The 24,530-nt window shown below is 41.5% G+C and overlaps 1 protein-coding gene across 1 annotated transcript in view; it reads right to left on the reverse strand.

Annotated features, from left to right (window-relative positions):
- Window positions 1-20,455, reverse strand: part of TTLL3 (tubulin tyrosine ligase like 3) — a 43,182-nt gene extending 22,727 nt beyond the window's left edge. Inside the window, exons 1-8 of the mRNA XM_063426727.1 lie at window positions 20,268-20,455; window positions 14,787-14,883; window positions 14,140-14,224; window positions 11,245-11,331; window positions 7,706-7,800; window positions 6,195-6,372; window positions 5,351-5,412; window positions 4,393-4,521 (exon numbers count right to left, since the gene is read on the reverse strand). Of these exons, the coding sequence (XP_063282797.1) occupies window positions 4,393-4,521; window positions 5,351-5,412; window positions 6,195-6,372; window positions 7,706-7,800; window positions 11,245-11,331; window positions 14,140-14,224; window positions 14,787-14,843 (693 nt within the window). The 5' untranslated portion in view covers window positions 14,844-14,883; window positions 20,268-20,455. The remainder of the gene's footprint in view (window positions 1-4,392; window positions 4,522-5,350; window positions 5,413-6,194; window positions 6,373-7,705; window positions 7,801-11,244; window positions 11,332-14,139; window positions 14,225-14,786; window positions 14,884-20,267) is intronic.
- Between the last annotated feature and the right edge of the window lie 4,075 nt (window positions 20,456-24,530).

Below are 24,530 nucleotides of genomic sequence, written 5' to 3' on the forward strand. Positions count from 1 at the left end.
CCGGCAGGTGCGCGAGGGAGCACTCTCCTCTGAGTGCTTCCTCTTCAGCTCCCTCGCGCACCGTACTGATGCCGGAGCCGGAAGATGACGTCATCTTCCGGCTCCGGCATCAGTACGCGGCGCGCGAGGGAGCTGAAGAGGAAGCACTCAGAGGAGAGTGCTCCCTCGCGCACCCGCCGGTTGTCAGGGAGAAATTTGAGTGAGTGGGTGTGGGGGAGAGGGAGGGAGAAATTAGAGTGAGTGGGGGTGGGGAAGAGGGAGGGAGAAATTTGAGTGAGGGGGGGGAGAGGGAGGGAGAAATTTGAGTGGGTGGGGGTGGGGGGGGAGAGGGGGAAATTTGAGTGGGTGGGGGGGAGAGGGAGGAAATTTGAGTGGGTGGGGGTGGGGGGGAGAGGGAGGAAATTTGAGTGTGGGGGGAGAGGGAGGAAATTTGAGTGTGGGGGGGAGAGGGAGGAAATTTGAGTGTGGGGGGGAGAGGGAGGAAATTTGAGTGGGGGGGAGAGGGAGGAAATTTGAGTGGGTGGGGGTGGGGGGGGGAGAGGGAGGAAATTTGAGTGGGGGGGAGAGGGAGGAAATTTGAGTGGGGGGGGAGAGGGAGGAAATTTGAGTGGGGGGGGAGAGGGAGGAAATTTGAGTGGGGGGGAGAGGGAGGAAATTTGAGTGGGGGGGGAGAGGGAGGAAATTTGAGTGGGGGGGGAGAGGGAGGAAATTTGAGTGGGGGGGAGAGGGAGGAAATTTGAGTGAGGGGCGGGAGAGGGAGGAAATTTGAGTGGGGGGGAGAGGGAGGAAATTTGAGTGAGGGGGGGAGGAAATTTGAGTGAGTGGGGGGGAGGAAATTTGAGTGAGTGGGGGGGAGAGGGAGGAAATTTGAGTGAGTGGGGGGGAGAGGGAGGAAATTTGAGGGGGTGGGGAGGAGAGGGAGGACATTTGAGTGAGTGGGGGTGGGGGGAGAGGGAGGAAATTTGAGTGAGTGGGGGTGGGGGGAAAGGGAGGGAGGGAGGAAATTTGAATGAGTAGGGGGGAGAGGGAGGGAAGGGAGGAAATTTGAGGGGGTAGAGGGAGGGAAGGGAGGAAATTTGAGGGAGGGAGGAAATTTGAGGGAGTAAGGGGGGGAGAGGGAGGGAGGAAATTTGAGGGAGGGAGGGAGGAAATTTGAAGGGGGGGAGAGGAAGGAAATTTGGGGGGGAGGAAGGAAATTGGAGGGGGGGGAGGAAGGAAATTGGAGGGGGGGGGAGGAAGGAAATGAGAGGGAGGGGGAGAAGAAGGAAATTGGAGGGGGGAGAAGGCAATGAGAGGGAGGGGGAGAAGAAGGAAATAGGAGGGGGGAGAAGGCAATGAGAGGGAGGGGGAGAAGAAGGAAATTGACGGGGGTAGGGGCAGAGATTGACATCCATCACACACACACACAATGCACCCCTTGCACACAGAAAAACACACAATGCATGACACACAGACACACATACACAAGCAATGCATCCCTTACACACCGCAACACACAATGCACCCCTTCCACACACTCAGTGCATCCCTTACAGACACACACACTGCATCCCATACATACACAAACTCACCTTGCAGCCCTTACACATACAAACACAGATTCACACAATGCATTCCTTACTCACATCAGGACATGCCACCCCCCACACACACCCCTGTGAACAATCTCATTGGTGGAACATGAAGGTGGACCCTGGGACCCAGACCTTGAGCTGTGTAAAGGGCCCTCAAAAAATGGAGCTGCTTCCCGTTCTCCCAGAACATTGATTTTTGTGACCACAGTTACAAACCGCCTCCAGAGAGCCTGTTCTACACCAGACCAGTGGAGCCAGACGGCAGCTGAAGCCCATCATCATCCTCATCTGGTTGTAAGTAGGCAGTATATTATTCGTGGCACTAATCTCTAATTTACCTCACATTAAGGGACACTATAGTCCCCAGAACACTGCAGCTTAATGTAGTGGTTCTGGTGTCTATAGCCTGTCCCTGCAGGCCTTTTATTGTAAACACGGCGGCACTGCAGCACTGTGTTAGTTAACATGGCAGATCATATGGGTGGGGCACTGTGATGTCACATGGGGGGCGGCAAACTTTACTTTTGCCTAGGGCGGCAAAAATCCTTGCACCGGCCCTGCAGACACTGCATCCCTGTGGGCGGACTCGGGGGGGGGGAGTGGGGGGACTCGGGTGCAGGCGCCGGGGGGCCCAGACCTTGAGCTGTGTCAGGGGCCCCAAAATTTCTGATGGCAGCCCTGCCCGCCGGTATGGCAACTGGAGCTCCCCCATACTTGCCGAGCCATGCCCCCGAGCAATACCAACTCAGCACTGTTTAGCCTTTACAGCATGCAACCCAATAGGTAACCAGCACACGGCCTACACCTGTCCCGACCACAATCTTCAAGCAACATGCGCACTGCTGTCACCCAAGTTCTGGCATGTCGCTGGCTCCATGGCTTGATGTAGCGGCACTGAGGTACCTAGCTCACCGGCATTAGCTTGCACTGCTACTAATGAGGCACGCACACCCCTCACATAACCGGTCAGTACAACCACCCACTTATCGCATGCAGCTTTGCCTCTCTCTAGACAACTCTCATTTCCCATCCCAAGCAGTTGGACGAAAATGCAGACTACCCTTCTTACTTTAATACGAATATACACATGCATCATACATTTAGCAAAGCGCAGCCTTCTCGAACTTTATAGGGCTATACATGACCCCTGGCAACACTAGCATGACCCATCATAGCCCCGTTAGGTACAACTTATACCTATACTCCGGTCTTAATACATATTTATATAAAAATGTGCAATGTTACTATGCCATACAACTGTTTATCTCTGTTTCGAACTAGCCTGCACCAGCTGTTGTGGCGTTGCAGGCATACATGTATATCATATGCACTATTAAAATAAAGAATTTTAAAAAAAAATAGACTAAAAGAATTTACTAGACTAAAATACGACGCCAAAATTAACACTGGTATAGTTACATAGTTACATAGTTACATAGCTGAAAAGAGACTTGCGTCCATCAAGGTCATCCTTCCTCACATATGCTTTTGCTGTTGATCCAAAAGAAGGCAAAAAAACCCAGTCTGAAGCGCTTCCAATTTTGCAACAAACTAGGAAAAAATTCCTTCTTGACCCCAAAATTGCAGTCAGATGTCTCCTTGGATCAAGCAGCTATTACCCCACTAATTAGAAATTATATCCCTGTATGTTATGTTTTTGCAAGTATTGATCCAATTGCAGTTTAAACATCTGTAATGACTCTGACAAAACCACCTCTTCAGGCAGAGAATTCCATATGCTTATTGCTCTTACTGTAAAAAAAACCTTTCTTTGCCTTAGATGAAATCTCCTTTCTTCAAACCTAAATGTGTGACCTCGTGTCCTATGTATAGCCCTGTTTATGAATAGATTTCCAGATAATGGTTTGTACTGGCCCCGAATATATTTGTATAATGTTATCATATCCCCTCTCAGGCGCCGTTTTTCCAAACTAAAGAGATTTAAATTTTTTAACCTTTCTTCATAACTAAAATGCTCCATTCCTTTTATCATTTTTGTAGCTCGTCTCTGCACTTTTTCTAGTGCCATGATATCTTTCTTTAGAACAGGTGTCCAAAATTGCACAGCATATTCAAGGTGTGGTCTTACCAGCGATTTATAAAGAGGCAAAATTATATTTTAATCTCGAGAATTTATGCCCCTATTTATACATGACAACACCTTACTGGCCTTAGCAACGGCAGATTGACATTGCATATTGCTACCTAATTTGTTGTCTATAACAATTCCCAAATCCTTCTCGTGTGTGGTTATCCCTAGTTCACTACCATTTAGGGTGTAAATTGCTTGTGCATTCTTAACCCCGAAGTGCATAACTTTGCATTTTTCTATGTTAAATTTCCTCTGCCATTTTAGTGCCCAGTCCCCCAATCTATCCAAAATCCTCCGCAGCAAAGCAATATCCTCATATTTTACTACTTTACAAAGTTTTGTGTCATCTGCAAACACTGATACATGACTTTTAATGCCCATTTCAAGATCATTTATAAATATGTTAAATAGAAGCGGTCCCAAAACAGAACCCTGAGGGACACCACTTACCACTTTTGTCCAGCTTGAAAATGTACCATTTATGACTCGTTGTACTCTATCCTTAAGCCAATGTTCTACCCAAGAACAAGAATATTCATCTTGTATAGAATATCAATAGTAAAACTAATATCAACAAAGATAATGAAGACAATATTATCTTCTCTTTTAGTGAATAACAAAATACTGTTAAAGATCTTGCCTTCTGTAGAACTCTCCCATGTTTCCCAATGTGATATTTCTTAATTCCAAATCTGACTTTGGGTATAGGAGTATTAATTAGCTTACTTTAGTTGTGAAGGATCCAGCCTTGGCATAATGGTTCATCATTTGGTCCTTTTTCAAAAAACGACAGTCTACCGAATCCCTTCTCGTGGTCCATATGAAGTAGGGGATTTCATTGCGGACAAGTCTTGACTATGAAACATTTATAGACAATTAATATGTTTAGCTACATACATGACAAGCCACACAACAATCAGAACCAAAAGATGCAAATCTAGCATTGTATATTTAAGTGTGGATTACAATTTATATCTAGACATTTTACTAACAAGCAGCCAATCCAGGCATAATCCTGGAATTATCAACAGGTATAAATTAAACCAAAAGGATGACTTTTAACATTACATTTTAGGTTTTTGTTTGCAAAGGCTCACCTATTCTCTACATTCCTGTATCTGATATTTTCTCATAATCATAAAATATGATAAAGCATACATTATGATTACTTTCATCTTAATTCAATATAAACATAATAATAATAACCTATGTATATTATATATAAGATGCATAATACAAAACAGTATATTATAGATAAATGATGCCATCGTAGGGTTCTGGATACATCATGATATACCATGAAACACCATCATTTTCCCCTAATAAACACTTATTTGTCTTTTATATTACTTTTGATTTTTGTGTTAAAGTGTTACTGTTTTAGGGGTATCTTAAAGACTCCTTTAAGGATAGGGCAGCACTAGGACAGTCATTTCCCAATCTGCAGAGCTTGCTCATGTTATTATTTCTCACCATACAGTCCATTTGGTGAATGAAGGACTAAAGGCCACTTGCTGGGCCCTAAACTGGTCCGAGGGACCCCCCACTGGAAAGAGATAAGTGTTAAGAGGGTTTTAACATTTTAATTCCAAGTGGGATTGGACAATTGCATTCCTAATGTTATAGTGTCCCTTTAAATTTGGTATATCCTTAAATAAATATGTTTACAAGATTTTAGATTTACCATGAGGTTATAGGTATCGTCTGAATCATCGTCTGTCTCATCATCTTCATTACCTTCCTCATCTAATAGGGAAATTAGATTTCTGTTGTGATCATTATAATTGGCATACATATTTTTTAAACACAGATGAAACAATATGAAGGGGAAAAAAGACAGCAGGAATAAATTATCTCAATATTAGGGGTCCCGGGAGATATTGAAGAGAAGCTGTCAATTATTTGGAAATTACACCACTGAATAAAACATGGACAATGACCTGTAAATAGTGTTATTATTCTTTCACGTGTTTTTATTTATTTTTATTTTTTTTAAAGTATTAAATGTGTATAGTAGATATCAATCTTCTTTATTCCCGGCACAGCCAGGGCACACAATGCAAATGAGGACGAAAAATGCAAAAGACTGTTTCTGTTTCCGCTCTTCTCTCTAGACTGTCTCACGGGTGCAGAGAGCAGAACTTATAGCAGTAAATGACAAAAAGAAAAGATGGAGGCAATCGGTTCTCAGTTCCAAACCTCTTTTTTCAGACCTTGTAAAAATATAGAGGATACATAAACATCTTATTAAAATCCTGGGAGTGGTGATTCCCCTTTAAAACATAATTTTTTTTTTTTATGTTATCTTAAAATATTTTCGCACAGTATATAAAGAGTAAAAATGTTGGAAGCGCTGAATGAGAAAAGACAGATTTATAACATTCTGTCAATTTTAAAAGGCCTGTTATGCGGAAATATGAACAGTAGTTTTACAATACTAAGATAACAAACACAATTAATGTTAAATGGTTCTTCATATAGACATTTATTATCACAGGATGGCTAGCTTGTGGATAATGATAGATGACCTTCCTCATCATGGCCACTTCCTATTCCATCATCTTCGTCTAAGTCTTCATCAGATGCTTTTTCCTTTTTCTGAGAGGCATTTGAAATCTTGGGGATTTTCCTTTCCACCCAACCTCTGCTACGTAAACATCTGCGGATCACTGGGTACGGCCCATGGATAGTGAAGATTTTTTTTTGCTGTATGAGGGACGAGAAATAAATACAGAGTAATTCAGTGAAGTGAGAATTCTAAGTGAAATTTAAATTTTAGGCCAGAGCAGCAGAACTGGAAACTTAGCTGACTTTTTATAAACTATTTTGGCCTTAAATTTGAAAGTCACTTTGACTTCTCACTTTACTGAATAATACTGAAGTATTGAATTAAAATGTAAAAAAAAAAAAAAATTGCTTAACCCTGCAAGATTCTGCATCTGAATTAGACATCTAAAGCCAAATAGAAACTTAAAGGGACACTCCAGGCACCCAGACCACTTCTGCCCATTGGAGTGGTCTGGGTGCCAACTCCCACTACCCTTAACCCTGCAAGTGTAATTATTGCAGTTTTCATAGACTGCAATATTTACATTGCAGGGTTAACTCCTCCTCTAGTGGCTGTCTACTAGACAGCCATTAGAAGGCACTTCCTGGTTTCTAGCACAGATTTTCTGTGCTAGAGCGTCGCTGGACGTCCTCACGCTGTGTGAGGACCTCCAGCGTCACTCAATTCCCCATAGGAAAACATTGAAAGCATTTTCAGGTAAGTCACTGAAGGGGTTTCTCAGGTAAGTCACTGAAGGGGTTTCCACCCCTTAAACAACATGGGATGGGTGGTGGGAGGGAGAGGGTACATGCAGTGCCAGTAAAACGGTTTGTTTTCCTGGCACTGGAGTGTCCCTTTAAAACACTTTAAAATTCACCATTAGATTTAAATTGTTTTTTATTATATATTTATCCTGTTAGGCTTAATCCCTTCAAAAACTGTAAAACTACGTTAGTATTATACTATTTTATGGTTCCAGCGTGAGTGATGAGGAAATAGTGTTTTTTAAAACACCATGTTTTGGGGAAAATTCCATATATGCATTAAATTATTCACATAAATAATTGTAGGTTTTATTTTACCTTTATGAGATCACATTACATACAGAAACATTGTATGTTCCTTTAAAGAAGAAAAAATGATTTGGCAAAAATGTGTTAAAATGTTTTTGTTTTAAAAAAGTCAGGTGGGAGCACAAAAATATCCCACCATCCCTGAATAATATAAATATATATTTTTTTTTTACATTTTTAGAAAAGACTCTGTCTGTCCTTTTATTGCTCTTTATCATGGATTGTCTGTTTGCGCACTGGACATAGTGTTCTAATGGAAAAAAAAAACACCAATAAAATCACCCACATACCAACATTTATACAGGTAAAACTACTGCTAGATACATCAATATGTAAAGCAATCATATTCACTAAGCCCATCAAAGTGTTTGTTTTTTTGTTGTTGTAGTTTGATTGTTTTTTTTCCTTTTTATTTTACCTTAATAGCCTTTTCCACTAAGAGTTTTGCTTGTTTCAGTCGATCTGGATTAATTGTGTTGCCATTGGAAGATTTACGAAAACGCCCTTCAGATGCTGATAGTGTAAAAATACAGAAGAGATTACATTGTTATTATTAACAGACACACCTGCCCTGTTGCAGTGACATGATTTTTTACTCTGTAAAAGGTTCTCTGTAAAAGGCATCTTAAAATATCAAAAACATATTAATTTTAACTATGTCAGCACTGTAAAACAGAAATATAAATAAATTAAAGAGACACTACGGGCACCAACACAACTTTAATGCACTTGGTAGATTTTGACATGAGTGTGCTGTATTTAATTTACATGCTCAACTGTTTATAGTTTTTGCCACCACACCCCCCCAAAAAAAATGTTTTGTAGACTTCCTTATCAAAACGTATGCACACACCATCAGACCCAATAGCACTGAATGAGCGAGCTTTTATTTATTTATTTATTTATTTATTTTTTTATACACTAACTCAGTATGACATACACAACACATTACATCATACACTAACTCAGTATGACATTACATCACATACCACCCCACTTGACAGCCATAAAGGTTTTTATGAACCAGTGACTACCTCTATCTGCCATTCGCTGTGGCTGGTAATCTCTCTGTGTATCTGCAGGACAATTAATGTATTTACTAAGCACTAAATTACACACGGGCCGGATTTACCCTCCGTGCTGCCCCAAGGTCAGTTTCCTCAATGGACCCCCTTGTATATAGATATATAACACATACATATATCCAAAAGTTTGGGATATGTGATTGTATGCGTTAATGCAAGGTTTGTCGAGATGCTGCTTGTGTGGTTTTGTGTGTGGGGTGGCTGCTTGTTGTGTTGCGTTTGTAAGGGTAGGTTACTTGTGGGGTTCCTTCTTTCTGGGGTTGCTTGCTTCTTTCTTGTGGTGTTGTCTATGTGGGGGATGCTGCTTTTAGGGTGCGTGCGTGCGTGGTGGGAGACGCTGCTCCTGTGGTTGTGGGTTGTGTGTGGATGGGACTGTGTTGTGGGATAGGGATGTGATTAGAGGAATGGGCGTTATAGTGGGGGGATTAGGGCTATGGTGGGGGCATAGGGATGTGATTAGAAGCATGGGGTTTATAGTGGGGGGATGGAGGTTGTGGTGGGGGCATAGGGATGTGATCAAAGGAATGGGGTTTATAGTGGGGGGATGGAGGTTGTGGTGGGGGATATGGATGTGATTAGAGAAAAGGGGGTTAATGTGGGGGGGATGGGCTATGGTGGGGACATAGGGATGTGATCAGGGGAATGGGGGTTATAGTGGGGGGATGGGGGCTGTGGTGGGGGATAGGGATGTGATTTGTGGGGGGAACTGAAGGCTGTTGTGGGGATAACCTGCAGCAAGGCTGTGATACAATATTGAGCACCAGCCCTGCTGGCTTGCCTTGCCCCACGACATGAGAATTTGCCAACCGGTGAGGGAGATCTTTTATCTTCTAAAGGCCGTGCCACCTCTCGCTTGCCTGCTGCCCAGAGGTTGTAACCTCTGTGGCTCTTATGGCAAATCCAGCACTGATTACACAGCCCCCCGATTTCTCCTTCAGCTGATGTACACACTAACAATGCAATAATTAATGGATCCTAATGCAATCATAAACCACCCAATTAAACCTTTCCTTGTGCACCTGCATTGCTTGAGGTCAATTACATTGGCTGCCCTTAGACAATGCAAATATGTTTAGTTATAAATAAAGTGAAATAAAATGTAACCAACACATAACAATATCTTACAAACACACACATAATTAAATATGTCGTACATTTAGCAATGCCGGGAATTCATTTATGACCTTTAGTCATGACAGAAAACGCGTTGAAGGCTTGCGATCATTGTAAGGCTGTCTAGCAAGGGTTAAAATATTACATTAAGTCATGGGAGGAATTAGGAATTGTGGGAAATCAATAAAATAATTGCATTTTAAAGCTAAAATAGCCAAATTAGAAACTATTTATTTTTGGCAAAAAAACTACAATTTCCTTTACAATTCTTCACAAATAAATCTGTATCAGGGTTATATGCTGAAATGTGAATTGTCATGAAGTCAAAGTGAATTTCACATTTTTAGGGCAATATATTCAATTGAGAAACATTCCCCAAGCCAGCTGTATTTTCAGTTCACTGTTTTGGGCTAAAATGTAATATATACTTTGAACACTCTTTGTAATCCAAAATCCGTTATTAAACCATACTTCTACTTAGAAACATAGCATAGTTTATCACTCCATAACTAATCCAAGAATCACTTTTTTCTGTCAAAAGTTTTAATATGTAAAAGCATCCAATTCCATGAAATAAATATTGTTTTACTATTATTTTTTTAAAGCACATTTAAGTCCCTAAAGATATATATTATTTTTCATGGCCTGATTGAAAAATAAAAATGGAGAGTACATTGACGATTGATTACGTCGGCCGGTGGGCGAGACTAATCTCGCTCACCGGCCGAGGAGACCTAATGCGCATGCGCGGAAATGCCGCGCATGCGCATTACGTCTCCCCATAGGAAAGCATTGAAAAATCATTTCAATGCTTTCCTATGGGGAATAGAGCGACGCTGGAGGTCCTCACACAGCGTGAGGACGTCCAGCGACGCTCTAGCACAGGAAACCTGTGCTAGAAACAAGGAAGTGACCTCTAGTGGCTGTCTAATAGACAGCCACTAGAGGTGGAGTTAACCCTGCAATGTAAATATTGCAGTTTATGAAAAACTGCAATAATTACAGTTGCAGGGTTAAGGGTAGTGGGAGTTGGCACCCAGACCACTCCAATGAGCAGAAGTGGTCTGGGTGCCTGGAGTGTCCCTTTAATCACCACAATTTCCACTGGTTTCATATTAAAACGGAAGCAGCTCACTCAAGTTGATACAGTATCGCTTAAAGGACCACTATAGTGCCAGGAAAACATACTCGTTTTCCTGGCACTATAGGGTCTCTTGGTCCCCCCCACCCTTAGGGTCCCCCTCCCGCCGGGCTCTAGGGTGAGGAAGGGGTTAAACACTCACCTTTTCTCCACCGCCGGGCTCCCTGGGCGGTGGGGACTATCCGCCTCCTTTTTCCGTCATCAGCTGAATGCGCATGCGCGGCAAGAGCACCCAGACCACTTCATTAAGCTGAAGTGGTCTGGATGCCTATAGTGGTCCTTTAATGAGTAAACACCAATGGTATGGCACTAGAAGAGCTATGGGCGAATTAATACTGGTTCATGCAGGTGTATGCAATCGGTATTAGACATTTATTGATCAAAAAAAGCAACCAATCTGAAAATTTTTGACTCAAGTTAGAATAGGTTAAAACTCACTCTGTTAGTGATACTTTCCAAAAATAGAAGTACAGTTTCTCTATTCATTGTAAATAAACTACTTAGTGTGTTATCTTGTTTATTACCCAATTTTATTGAATGTCACAAATACCTGAATATATATGCATGTTATTGGTTCAGGGAGTTACTTAATAGCCTACCACCGTTTCTGCTTTTTACCTCCTGGGTGAGATTTCTTTTTTATGGGTCCATGAGATGGTTTGTCCTGCTTAGATTCTGGCTGGTTCGGAGACTTGCAAACATCCTCTGTGGAATGGAATCATAACTTGGATTAGTATTAATGCCCAGGACATTTAAAAGAACACTGTATTTCTAACCCTATAGTGTTAAAATCACCATCCAGCCCCCCTGACCTCCCTAAATATTGTAAAATCTTACTTGTATTCATATCTGCAGCTGCTGCCTCTGCCCCTGATCTGCCTGCTGGCTGACATAATCAGAAGTGATTCTGTGAGCCAGTCACAATGCTTTCACATAGGATTGGCTGAGACTGTCAAGGAGGCAGATCAGGGGCAGAGCCAGCACATGTCAAACACAAACCTGGCCAATCAGCAAACTCCTCATAGAGATGCAGTGAATCAAGGTATCTCTATGAGAAAGTTCAGAGTGGATACACTGAATGGCAGTACTGAACTCTGTGCAGCATTGCCCCAAGAAGCCCCTCTAGTAGCCATAGAGGAGTGCCCAGTGGAGTTATCTCTTGTCTGTAATGTAAACACTGCATTTTCTCTGAAAAGACAGTGTTTACTGCAAAAAAATAATGATTCTACTCACCAGAACAAATACAATAAACTGTAGTTGTTCTGGTGACTTGTGTCCCTTTAAGGCTTACATTTTTAATAGATTGTAAGCTTGTTTGAGAGGGGTCTTCTTCACCTCTTATCTCTGTAAATATTTTATAATTCTTTATTTTTGTAGTGCATATGAAGACCTGCTCTCTGTTCATTGTTTGTATGTCAACTTCTTGTTGTCAATTATCCCCATTTTATGATAGTAAAGTACAGCGGAATATGTTAGCGCAACATATAAAAAAAATATATAATTAATAATAATATATCTAGAGACAAACAGAGAGAAAGTAATTCTTACTGTAGTTTGGAAACTCAGGGTGTTGTTCTTGTTTTAGCTATATGCTTACCTTATCACCTTACCTGTTTTTCTCCTGTTTAGAAGGCCACATTGACCCAGAATGCACATATCTATTGCTTCTTGCTTGATATATAAGACATCGATCATTATCTGTACTATTACATACATTTTGAAATGATTCTACTCTTATGGATCATACCATTTCTGACTGCAAATATTTTACAGCTTGACCCAGAGCAGTAAACATTTTGGCAAAATGGCTACAACTGGAACTACTGAGTAAGAACCCTATATGATATGGTAGCTTACGCAATGACTGAAAGCATTAATTCTGAGTCATTATATTTTGGTTTGTCACACAAGGTTTCCTCTTCAAATAGTTTTCCCCCAACTTAGGCCTGTATTTAATATTTTTGGATAAACTTTTTAAATTATTTAATATTTTGAAAAATATTTTAATATATTAATTTTTTTTTTTTTTTATATATTGATATTTTTTTTATCGATTTTGATTTTTTAAAATTCATTAATCATTTTAAAAGTGTATCTAAAAATACTAAATCGAGATCTTGGACAGGTAAGGACATAGAGAAGTTTATGACATAACAAGTTTTAAAGAGCATATGGTATTTGGAATCAGCCATGTTCTTTCTAATTATGAATGTGTCTTATATGCTACTTATTAGGGGTGTTTGGTACTTTAAAACCTGCATCCATTATGTGCTTTTATGTAAACAATAAAATCAGTTGGGGTTGGGGAGTATTGGTCCTGAAAATAAATATCACTTCAAAACCCCCCAAGGTACCTTATATTGAAAAATAATTGAATGTGGTTGGAATGCCCTCAAGCTAGAACGTTTTGGGCTCTGCTTATGTTTCTATTACGTGGAGAATTCCATAAACTAGAAGACTTATCTCTTTGGAGTTTGATAACAAATTAACATGCCAAGCCATTTTGGTGACTGGGAGATCTATGAGCAAATTCTGACACCATCAGGGTATTGGAAAATAGTGCTTCACAAGCTCTGCAATACCTGCCTCATGGATGATCTCACGGCTAGGGTGGAAGGCACGAATTTCACATTTTGCAGTCTGGTAGAGATATTTTGAAATGTAAGTAAGATACTTTGAAGTATGTGAGAGATCATGAGAATCCAAAAAATCTTGATAAGGTTATATTTATGCAGTGTGGTTCCTGCCCAATCTACGTAAGTAGAATAATTTATGCAACTTGCTAAAAAAAATATGAGTAAAGGATGAGCAAGTGGGAGAAACCCATAGCTGGAGGATTGGCTTGCAACCAGCTACTTAACGTTCCTTTTTAATAATAATGATATACGTGAACAATCCATTCTCGCACACAGCACAACATTCTCATTTCTAAGTTTGACAAGACCAAGCATTACAGAACTCTTAGAGACCCATCTCATCGCTCAACCAAGATATTACAATTCTTACAAAGTTTCCAGGCCCAAGCATATAATAATTCATACTCTCCATTCTTAGCTATTGTTAAAGGACTCATCTGGACTGTATTTTCCAACCTATTGTCTTTGAAAAATGATCATTCATTAAAGTCACTACTGATTTCCTGAATCAATTGTCAACGTTTGACTGCCTTGGGGAGATCAGGATCTTGCCTACAATGGATGTGAACAGCCACTGGAGAGCATTTGGAGGATGCCAACCTATCTACACTATGATTTGTTCCACATTCTTTAAGCCCAACCATAGCTCACCTTTAACTGCTCTGATAACGCATAACCTTGATAAAACAGCATAAAAGCACTGGGTTAATTTGCCCTTGCGATTAACAGGCACATAAAACAAACAAAAAGAAACAAAGAAAAGTTTATTTAATTTTAGAGTGCTGGAGGTGATGGGTTTCTGCCACTTAGACCCACGATGCATAAATCAATCAAATGAAGAAACATCACACTCCAACATCTTAGTGTAGATACCTACGTGTCACAGTGCATCCTGTCTCATCGTAAGATTCCCTCCTTACTACTTCCATGTCTTGTGTCAAAGCTGCAGATTCTGAATCAATCTGTGGTGTAAAATCCAGCATTAGACCCAGTCACTGAAGTATAACAAACGCTCTATATCGTACGTGAAAAGTGGAAGTGACACTTCTCTGGAAATATCACCTCTGTATAAAATACTCAAAATTACCTATAACTTGTGTTAACCTTTTTTTTCATGTAAAGCTCTATTTTATTTTAAAATTCATATTTAAGATTTAGTACATGATGAGTCGTGGGTAACATGAGAGGGCTTAAGTACTGAAAGATAATTACAATTCTCATATTGTCTCAGATTATCCATCACGTAAAATAAATCCTATACTTCTCGAAAAATAATTAGAAAAAAAAACAACAAACATTTAGGATGGAAATAGTACTTTAATAACATTATGGAAAAAAAAACCTCTGTAACTTTATTTCTTGTGACCTCAATGACTACGTTCCTACAGAGCTTGTCAATTACAGAACAGTCCTAGCCAATCACATGCATCTGAAGATATATACAGAGATTACAAAGTATGGCAATATGTGATGATTTGCACTCATTCAAGGTTAGGAATGCTTAAAATTAATAAAAATTGTCACCTTAGTCACCATATTTGCTGCAATATTAATATCGCTCCTGCTGACTGGATAGAGCATTCAGTTGAACAGATCCACCACTCACATTCTGTGTTTATCCCTAAAAGAGAGGCACAATAAGAGTGAACACACTTACATATAATACACTGCTGACTATAAGCTTCCGTTAGCTCATTGGTTGATAGTGTCAGCTGATTGCTCACACCCAATAAGATAGAACTTGCACTGCCGATAAGATAGAACTGCACCGAGCTTAGCTCAGTGACAAAAGATTTCAGCTGTGAAGAGGCAGGTAACAGTGCCCGCTGGACCCCACATAAGAAGTCAAATTGTTGGAAAATGGTTTTACTGCTTACATTGGAAAAACAAGGTCATCCCAGGCACCATAACCACTACAGTGAGCTGTATTGTTGTTGGCGCTTGGCGGGTTCCTTTAAAGGGACACTATAGTCACCAGAACAACTACAGCTTATTGAATTTGTTCTGGTGAGTAGAATCATTACCTTCAGGCTTTTTGCTGTAAACACTGTCTTTTCAGAGAAAATGCAGTGTTTACATTACAGCCTAGTGATAACATCACTGGCCACTCCTCAGATAGCTGTTAGAGATCTTTCCTGGGTCATGGCTGCCTAAAATGCATCCAAACATTCAGTGTCTCCACCCTCTGCATGCAGACACTGAACTTTCCTATGGAGAAGAACTGTGATTGGATCAGCCTACCACTTCTGATGATGTCAGCAGACTGCTTGTTTTTCTGAGGCAAACAGCATGCAGAGTTACAGCTTCAAGATTGAACACAGTAAGATTTTGCTATATTTATGGAGGCATGAGGGACCCGGGGGGGAGGGGGGGGGGGCGCTAAATGGTGGTTTTAACACTATAGGGTCAGGAATACATGTTTGTGTTCCTGACCCTATAGTGATCCTTTAATGTAAAACACAAGAAGGGAAGGCTTGTTAACTGGGATGAAATTAAAACATATATGAAGTGGTAATATGACCCACTTCACTTAACTGCTACAGTAGAGATTTCAAATTTTATGTTTTAGGCAGAGGAGGACATATAGGGGTTAATTTACTAAAGTCTCAATCTGCAATACATTTATTATGTTATTATTTATATAGCGCCAACAAATTCTGCAGCGCTTTACAATGGGTGGACGAACAAACATGTAGTTGTAACCAACCAGATAAGTTGGACACACAGGAACAGAGGGGTTCAGGCCTAGAGGGAGTGGGGTAAAGTGACACAAAAGGTAAGGATAGTATTATACTAATGACAGTTGCAAGAGAGCAATTAACAGTGGAGACTGGGTGAGCATCTAACGGAGGAGGGAAGTGAGTTCCACAAGATGACTGCATTCTACTCAAATTGCAATTCTAATATTTAGTAAATTTGGTATGAATTTAGTCATACCAACCAAATCAGCACATACCATTCAGTACCACCCAGTGTCTGCCCTGTATAGAAAATATGAGTGATATTCCATTCTGGCTTGGTGTCTACATAGCAATAAATACCACAGTTAATGGGTTATATCACAAATTAGACATTACCTTTCTAATTAAACAGTGTTTGCTTTCCAGTATATTTACCAGGTTATTTGTCTGAATTTCAACTGTAAACACCTAGTTCAGTAAACACAGAGATACGATATGTTCTGTTTATTGATGGTCTAATAAGAGAAGGGCCTCCTCTGTGTGTGATCCCAACTCACCCAATTACAGTAAATGAACAGGTGTCAACCAAATGTATATAAAGATTCCAACAGAAGGGGAGAATTATGGGATTGTTGGTAAATGAGCAGTCATGGGCCTTGATTTAATAAACTTTCCAAATTATTCAATACTGTTAGTAAAAACTTTCTAAATGGCCTCGCCAGTGAGGAGGTATAACTGATTTGGGTGATTTAAGCAGATGTTATCAATAGAATTCTTATATTGTTTAGTTCACAGGAGGGTATGATGTAGTAGTAGAATTAATGGCGGTTCCAGGGTAACCGAAGCATTTGAAAGCCTGGAGACTGTAGTTTGGATAGTTTTCCAATAAAAATGCAAGTTTAGCACACAACCACTAAATATGGTCATATGTGCCTATCAAATCTCCAAATCTCTGGAATCTGCCCATAACATAAGGAAACGGTAAAGAAAACCAGAAGTTATATACCAACTTGAAAATAGTTTAAATGCAGTTTCCTGAAATTTAGAGATCGAACATTTATGGACATGTATAAAAAAATATTTGCAATTAGACTGAAGAAAAGAAAGGAAATTGACAAGTTTCTGTTCGAAATGAACTGCATAGTTTAACAACAAGGGCTTGGCATGGGATATCAGTGAATTTAAAGGTGTGTGGTCGAGTGAGAGGTACTCTCAAAAAGAGTACATGTAGCCTCAAGAGGAGTCTGTTATCGGCAGAACAGATGAGTATTTGGGTTTGCAGATATAAAGTGGTGCAACTGATAATACCTCATCCTGTTTCACCACGTTTGAGGCCATCATGCCCTACAGCCATGGGAATTCGCCTTAAGGAGCAGTTGATAGGTCCTACCAATTTACGTTGGTGGAGCCCCCAGAAAACTAATGACAAACCTTGAACCCAGGAGAAAAGGCTGGGTTATGGGACTTGGGAAATAAAGGAGACAGGCGTGAAGAAATATGTAGTTTACTAATTAGCTTATAAAAAAAACTTTTTAACAGTTGGGCCAACTACACTGTGTGAGTGTGTAGAAACAGCACACTCCGACAGCTTTAACCATGGTAGAAAGCCGGGTGGAATGGAGACACTATCGTGTTCTGCGGAAGTCCAGTAGATATTAGGAGGATTATGTGTTCAGCGATTGTCGGTGAGTCTAGAGTCAGGAACTGTAGTAGCAGCAATTGGATTCAACACTTGTGTGGTAGGCCCCAAGGCGATCAAGGTACAGAATTGGGTGGTCGGAATGGGAAGCAGCTTGGAATGAGTTCCGGGGTTTTAGCAAGACTAGCTACAGATTTTTGCTTGCCCACAGCCCGTTAAAATATTAAAGAAAGCTTGTTTTATCTAACTGACGTGGAGCACCAAGACACTACATATTCATCTTGGTTAGTAGATAGAAAAGACCTCCATCCAACACGGTTTTATATCATGTCTAGTTAGTATATAAACCCCATTATATGACAGTTTTCCTCCCACACCAAAAAGTCCAGAAACGACTGTGACAAAGCATAAAAGACAGAATAATTGAAAAACCTGAGATCAAAGAAATATTTTAATTATTTCTCAATGTTTGAAGATCTGAAACACTAATCAGCTGGTATAACAATGAGGTTGGTATGAATTGAGAGTGTTTTCAAATAAAATATCTCTATACTGCAATCCTAGTCTGACTGCCAAGAAATGGTTAACACATAAGGGAGAAACACTCTGTTTCTGCATCTCAAGTGATACTTGATAAATGTTTTTTCTTTATGCTGTACAGTAACATACTTTTACTTCTACTGGGTTTAGCAATGTACACAAGCCGTTACCACTAATGAGGTCAACGATGGAGAGAGAGAATAATGGTTTGCTAATATTTTAATCATACACCTGCAATGATTCATATTATTGTTAGAGCAGCAATGGCTAAATTTAGAATATTGTCTGAATATTTCCCATGATGCCTAGCCAGTCCTCGTCATGGCTAAAGGCATTAAAAAAAAAAAAAAAAAAAAATTAGAAGTCACTGTCGCATAACAATTAAATGTTTTTTATATCTTTGATCATGATTGTAGCTCCAGCTTTTTCTACCCAGACTTTCTTTTTACCAATAAAATGTGCGACTTTCAAACATAACCTGCAAATTAAAGGACGTGGATATTGCACTCTCAGGCAGAATATATACTTTAAACAAATTATGGCATTCTTTGATTTATGTATTTGGACACGGTGCAATTGTAATAGTGAATGGTTTGTAACTGCCTTGACTTTCCCCATCAGCTACTGCTGTTAATGAATGATGGGAAATGGCATAAAACGTTATTCACTAAAATTAAAATTCTAAGTGAATTTCAGATTTAAGGCCAAAATGTAAAAAAAAAATCTCCAAGTAATCTACACTTCCTTATGGCCCTATTGCCATTATTCTTTAAGTGCACCCCCAAAAGACACCAAAAAAATGCTTTGAAATATGTTTTTACTTACCTTAAACCGAGGCTGGGCGAGGACGCTGACGCTGCTCTTCCGCTGACATCATGTGAGCTGCATGGAGGTCCAGTCAAAGGCTTCTCACAGAGAGGCTTCTGATTGGCCGATTTATCCAGCTCAGTGCGCATGTGCGCGCTTTTAGCCGTCAGTTGGAGGGGCAAGGAGAGGGGGAAAGGGAGGGAGAGAAGTAAGTGGGAGCGCAGCAACAAACTAAATATTAGCGCATTCAGAGATGGAGGCAGGAGGGCTGCATTCAGTGTGGGAGGGAGGGGAGACACAAGCTTCCCCTTACAGGCTGTAAGAGAGAAGCAATGAATGTCTGTCAGCAGCGCACAGTGCTCTTTGACAACCGACATAAAATATGCACCGAAATGACATTAGGCAGTCTGGAACAGAATTCCAGTCGTCTGTGCTGGGTTTGCAAATAACCCCCAGCACACAATTAAAAATAACTCTAGATGTGCAAGCTGTAACACTGCATGCACATACTCAAACCACCATAACTACTTCAAAAAGCAGTCTACTAACTATTTGCCTGCTGACTGCTAGCGCTGCCAGCGGGCAAATAATATTTAAAATTAACATTTGCTTGCAAAAAGCAAGTTAACGATAATTTGTGAACATGCATCCTATCGGACGCATTTGGTCCTAAAGTTTTGTAAAAAATATGCTTTATGAATATATATATATTTTTTTTTTAGGTGTTTAGTGAATTACCCTTATAGGCTAAAACAACAGAGCTAGAAAATTGCCTATTTGCTGAAGTTGATCACTTACACTATTTAGGCCTAGTATTTAATTTTGCAAATCCCTTGTCAATTCTCCACAATTTCTGGTTCAATTAAAAACTCCATTAGTAACAGCTTAACTGTCACTAAATCAATGTCAAATTGGCAACTTTAAATAGGACCACAACTAATATAAAGTATAGACTAAATATAAGTATAAATAAATAAAAATAACAGTAACAAATGTGTTTGCCATTTGTGCCATTCTCAATACAGGTACATCTGTATAAACCAGTCAATTCTGAGTATGTAGGAATGCAATATACTGTCACATACTACAGTAAAAATAAGTGCTAACCGTGCCAAGTATATCCACACTATTTATAGTATTGCAAAGACATCATGCACAGCATGACCCACTTGACAGTTTAGTGTTAAAACTGCCCTTTTTGGTAAATTATGTAATGGGGGAGGAGGGGGGTAATCTGAAGGTATACTCCTTTCCCCAGTAGAAAGGCTTGCAAAGCATCATGGGAGTTGTAGTTATAAAACAGATTAATATAAAAATAAAGATCAATTTCTTACCAACCTGCAGATATAGACAGATTGCCTCAAATGGCAGGCCTGCAACATGGGGGGAGGTCACAGGCTCCAGGTACCACTCCTTGTGCCCTGATTGCAGAACCTGGATGCCAAGCTGGCAGAGATAGGGTCATGTAAGTGGGACACAACCCTCTGCCACCCTAGAATCTCTTCACAGCCAGTCTTCCACAACCAATTAGCTTGTCAACCTATCTATTACCCTGGAACTCTGGATAAATCCCTCCCCCTTCTGTTTGCAGTCACTCTGGTGACCATCCCCAAGGCAACAGAGATACACACTGCCATGTGACAATTAATAGCAGGCTGGGCAGGTCCATATGTAATCCATATTAACAGCCTTACATAGAACCACGTGGGCTGCATTTAACCCTCTCTGCACTCTGAGGGTGGGAAGACTCGCATCATTGTTTCAGATTTGTGAAATAAGCACATTTATGTTATTGTTATCCTGTTTGCAGTTGTCTAAAATAGCTCAGTTAAAAATACACCATGCTCTCCAAGATATGATCCACGTATATATACCTCCCAATTGTCCCTATTTAGAAGGGACAGTCCCTATGTTGTCCCTCTTTTCTATTAGCTTTATATTGTTGGTGTGTCTGGGTGTATAACAGAGCTCCGCAGCAATAATGCTCACAATAATGTGTCTTTAAACTACAATAAATGTGTTTAGAAATCAGTCTGTGTAAATCAGATACATTGTTCTTGCTCAGAATTATATTTTAATTGGATAAATTGTTATTAGTAAGTGATGTCACCTATTTGTTCATTTGACATGTTGGAAGGTATGCTCACACATTTCCTGTATCTGCTGGGCAGAGCATGAAAAGTGATTCCCTGCAAGATGTCGCATTTATATCTCTCAGGATTAATGATCACTTGATTTCCTCTCTGCAGCCTTTGAAGTTTACACATAATACAGATCAATGGACATGTGTTGCCTATTAATATTTATAAATGATAAAATGTCCAGAAAAAAGATCTGATGAATCTGGCAACCCTTAGTTAGAACCCTCAGTAATAATAATAATGTGTCATTTTAATCCTTATCTTCCAGGTTACGATCATGTTCACTTTACACACTTTGGTGTAAAATTAATAATTTTTGTCCATCAATATCCTCTTGTTCTTATAGTAGTTACAGTGCGTGCGTCTTATCACTTAAAGGGACTCTATATGCACCAGTAGTTAGACTACAGCCTAAAGAGAATGTCCTTGCAGTCTTAGCAATGTAAATACTGCCTATTCTAAGAAAAAGAAAAAAAAATACTGTTTACATTGCTTACTAAGGACATCTCTATGGTTGTCACAGCCACTAGAGGAGTTTCCTGTTATGGTCCTGCATCTTTGGCATCTTAACGCTCTGCATTAAAATGTCAAAACCTTCCCATAGAGATACATTGAGCTTATGAGGGAATACTGATTGGTGCAGTGCAGCGCAGCAATTGCTATACATACACAGTTGTCCCTCAAGCTTCCCTAGTGCCATAAGCGTGCGCACGGGGTGTGCCGGGTGTGCCTGGGCACACCCTAATCACACCTCCGTGCTGCACTGCCTCTGGGCAGACTGACATGTCGGGTCCTCGGTCTATGACCGAGGACCCGACACAGGAGGGGGCCCGGCGGCTTGCCCACAATACCGCTGGGTGAGAGGCCCCTCCTGTCCGTCTGCCCTGATGGAGATTCAGCCTCAGTCTGCAGCTCCGCCGGGAGTGAGCTGCAGACTGAGGTGTCTCGCGATCTCCAGCCTGTCAGAGCGTTGGCGCGGCAACGCTCTGCCTGGATATCGCGAGACTCACCGTGTGGTCTGCAGCTCACTCCCGGCAGAGCTGCAGACTGAAGAGAGAGGGCGCCCACTGGACCACCAGGGCAGGTATTTAAACCCCCCTCTGTCCCCTGTCACTCACTGCCCCCCCACCCTGCCTCTGCCCCCATACCCCCCCTAACCCCTGTCCTTAGCCCTCTAACTCCTGCCACTACCCCTCTACCCCCCTAACCCCTGTCACTACCCCTCTAACCCTTGTCACTACCCCTCTAACCCCCTAACCCCTGTCACTACCCCCTAACCCCTGTCACTACCCCCCTAACCCCTGTCACTACCCCCTAACCCCTGTCACTACCCCTCTAACCCCGTCACTACCCCCCTAACCCCTGTCACTACCCCTCTAACCCCCTAACCCCTGTCACTACCCCCTAACCCCTGTCACTACCCCTCAACCCCCCTAACCCCTCTCACTGCCCCTCTACCCCCTAACCCATGTCACTGCCTCTCCACCCCAACCCCTGTCACTGCCTCTCCACTCCCCCCCCCACCCCCTGTCACTGCCCCTCTACCACCCTAACTCCTGTCACTACCCCCCTAAACCCTGTCACTACCCCTCTATCCTCTGTCACTACCCCTCTACCCCTAACACCTGTCACTGCCCCTCTACCTCCCTAACCCATGTCACTGCCTCTCCACCCCCTTAACCCCTGTTACTGCCCTTCCACTCCCCCACCCATTGTCACTACCCCTCTATCCCCCTAACCCCTGTCACTACTCCTCTATCCCCCTAACCCGTTACTCCCCCTCTACCCCCTAACCCCTGTCACTAACCGTCTACTCCCGCTACCTCCTCTCACTGCCCCTCCACCCCCCCTACCTCCTGTCCCTCTACCCCCAACCCCTGTCTTTGCCCCTCCACCCTCCTAACCCCTGTCGCCCACACAGTGCACCCCTCACAATCATACACACTGTACCCCACACACACTGAATCCCTCACAATTACACAAACTGTACCCCTTACAATTACATACACTGTACCCCTCACAATCACACACTGCACCCTTCACAATTACACCACACTGTACTCCTCGCAATCACACACACTGCACCCCTTACACGCTGCACCGCTCACAATCACACACTGCACCTATGTATATTTGTATATATATATATGTATATATATGTGTATATAAAAATACATATACACGCGGCGTGTGTGTTTGTGCTTTAGGGTGCACACCCTAATGCAACAGGCTGGCCACGCCTATGCCTAGTGCTTAACACTCAATAAGGATCCCTAATAAAAATCCCTGGTAACCCACAACCTGAACCCTACTGGAGGTATGGCTAAGGTAAAGATTACACACATACCAATTCATACCAGAATTGGGCGCTGTAACAGGCTGATTGCTGTCAGCTGGCACTGTCAGCCAAGCACAGCTGTCCATTGCTGCTCAGGTTAATACTCTGTTATGTACCAAAGCAGCACAGTGGGAATGGGTTGCTGGGGACTCTCCTTTAGCATCAAAACAATAAAAATAGTTAAATGCTGAATGGAAGGATGGGGAGTCCAAACACTATTACTATTACTACTTCAATGGAAAGAAGCAAGTACATTGCCTACAGTGTAAATGTTTGTCTGTACAGGTCTGATTAATAGTGAACGAGGAGTCTACACATTTACTGAGGAAGGATTAAGTGCTGTTAGTAAATGTATAATCTAAATTAGTGAAGGGACGAGTGGCTATTTAGAATAATTACATTGGCAAACCTGTATTACTACCCAAACAATTGCGGTATTGTTTGGATGTCAGCTGGGCTCGTTGGGATTCACTAATCTGTGTTACAGACTTTGCACTGTAGGCACTAGAACCATTTCATCCAATTGAAATGTTTATAATGCCTGGCACTGCACCTCCATTAAAACAATTTAACACTAACACTAAATTAGCAGTTCAACACGAAATAAGGCTAAGGCAGAGATTACACAACTCCTCCTAGCCATACCAATTTGTATCAACAACGGGCTCCGATTGCTTTTTAAGCTAACGCTTCCTCACTAGCCCAAGCAGCACATGGAAGATGGGTTGCTCGGGACACTTGTTTAGCATTAAAAATGGTTTAACGCTGGGGGGCGGGGCTTGGGAGCAGAGCTGAGCGGACGCCATCTCCATCAGCTCCCGACCTCGTAAAGATAAACCTGAGAATATCACGAACATCTCAACCCACTCGCAGACACCAACCCCACTCCGAGCATTGGGTGATCGTGAGGAGCCGACTAATGCCCTTCTTTCACCAACCAAAGCCGGGAAAGGTGAAATTAAAACACCGGGCCTACCTCACTCCCACGAGATACGACCTGGAGACTCTCCTAGATAGCATCGGGACGAAATACCGCCCGGAATCGGAGGAGACGGTCACCGCAACACACAGCAGCCCCACTGCAACAATGGGGCGCCGCACGCAAAAACAGCACCCGACATC

The sequence above is a fragment of the Pelobates fuscus genome, chromosome 7 (genome assembly GCF_036172605.1).
Source record: "Pelobates fuscus isolate aPelFus1 chromosome 7, aPelFus1.pri, whole genome shotgun sequence".
In the NCBI taxonomy this organism is placed as follows: domain Eukaryota; kingdom Metazoa; phylum Chordata; class Amphibia; order Anura; family Pelobatidae; genus Pelobates; species Pelobates fuscus.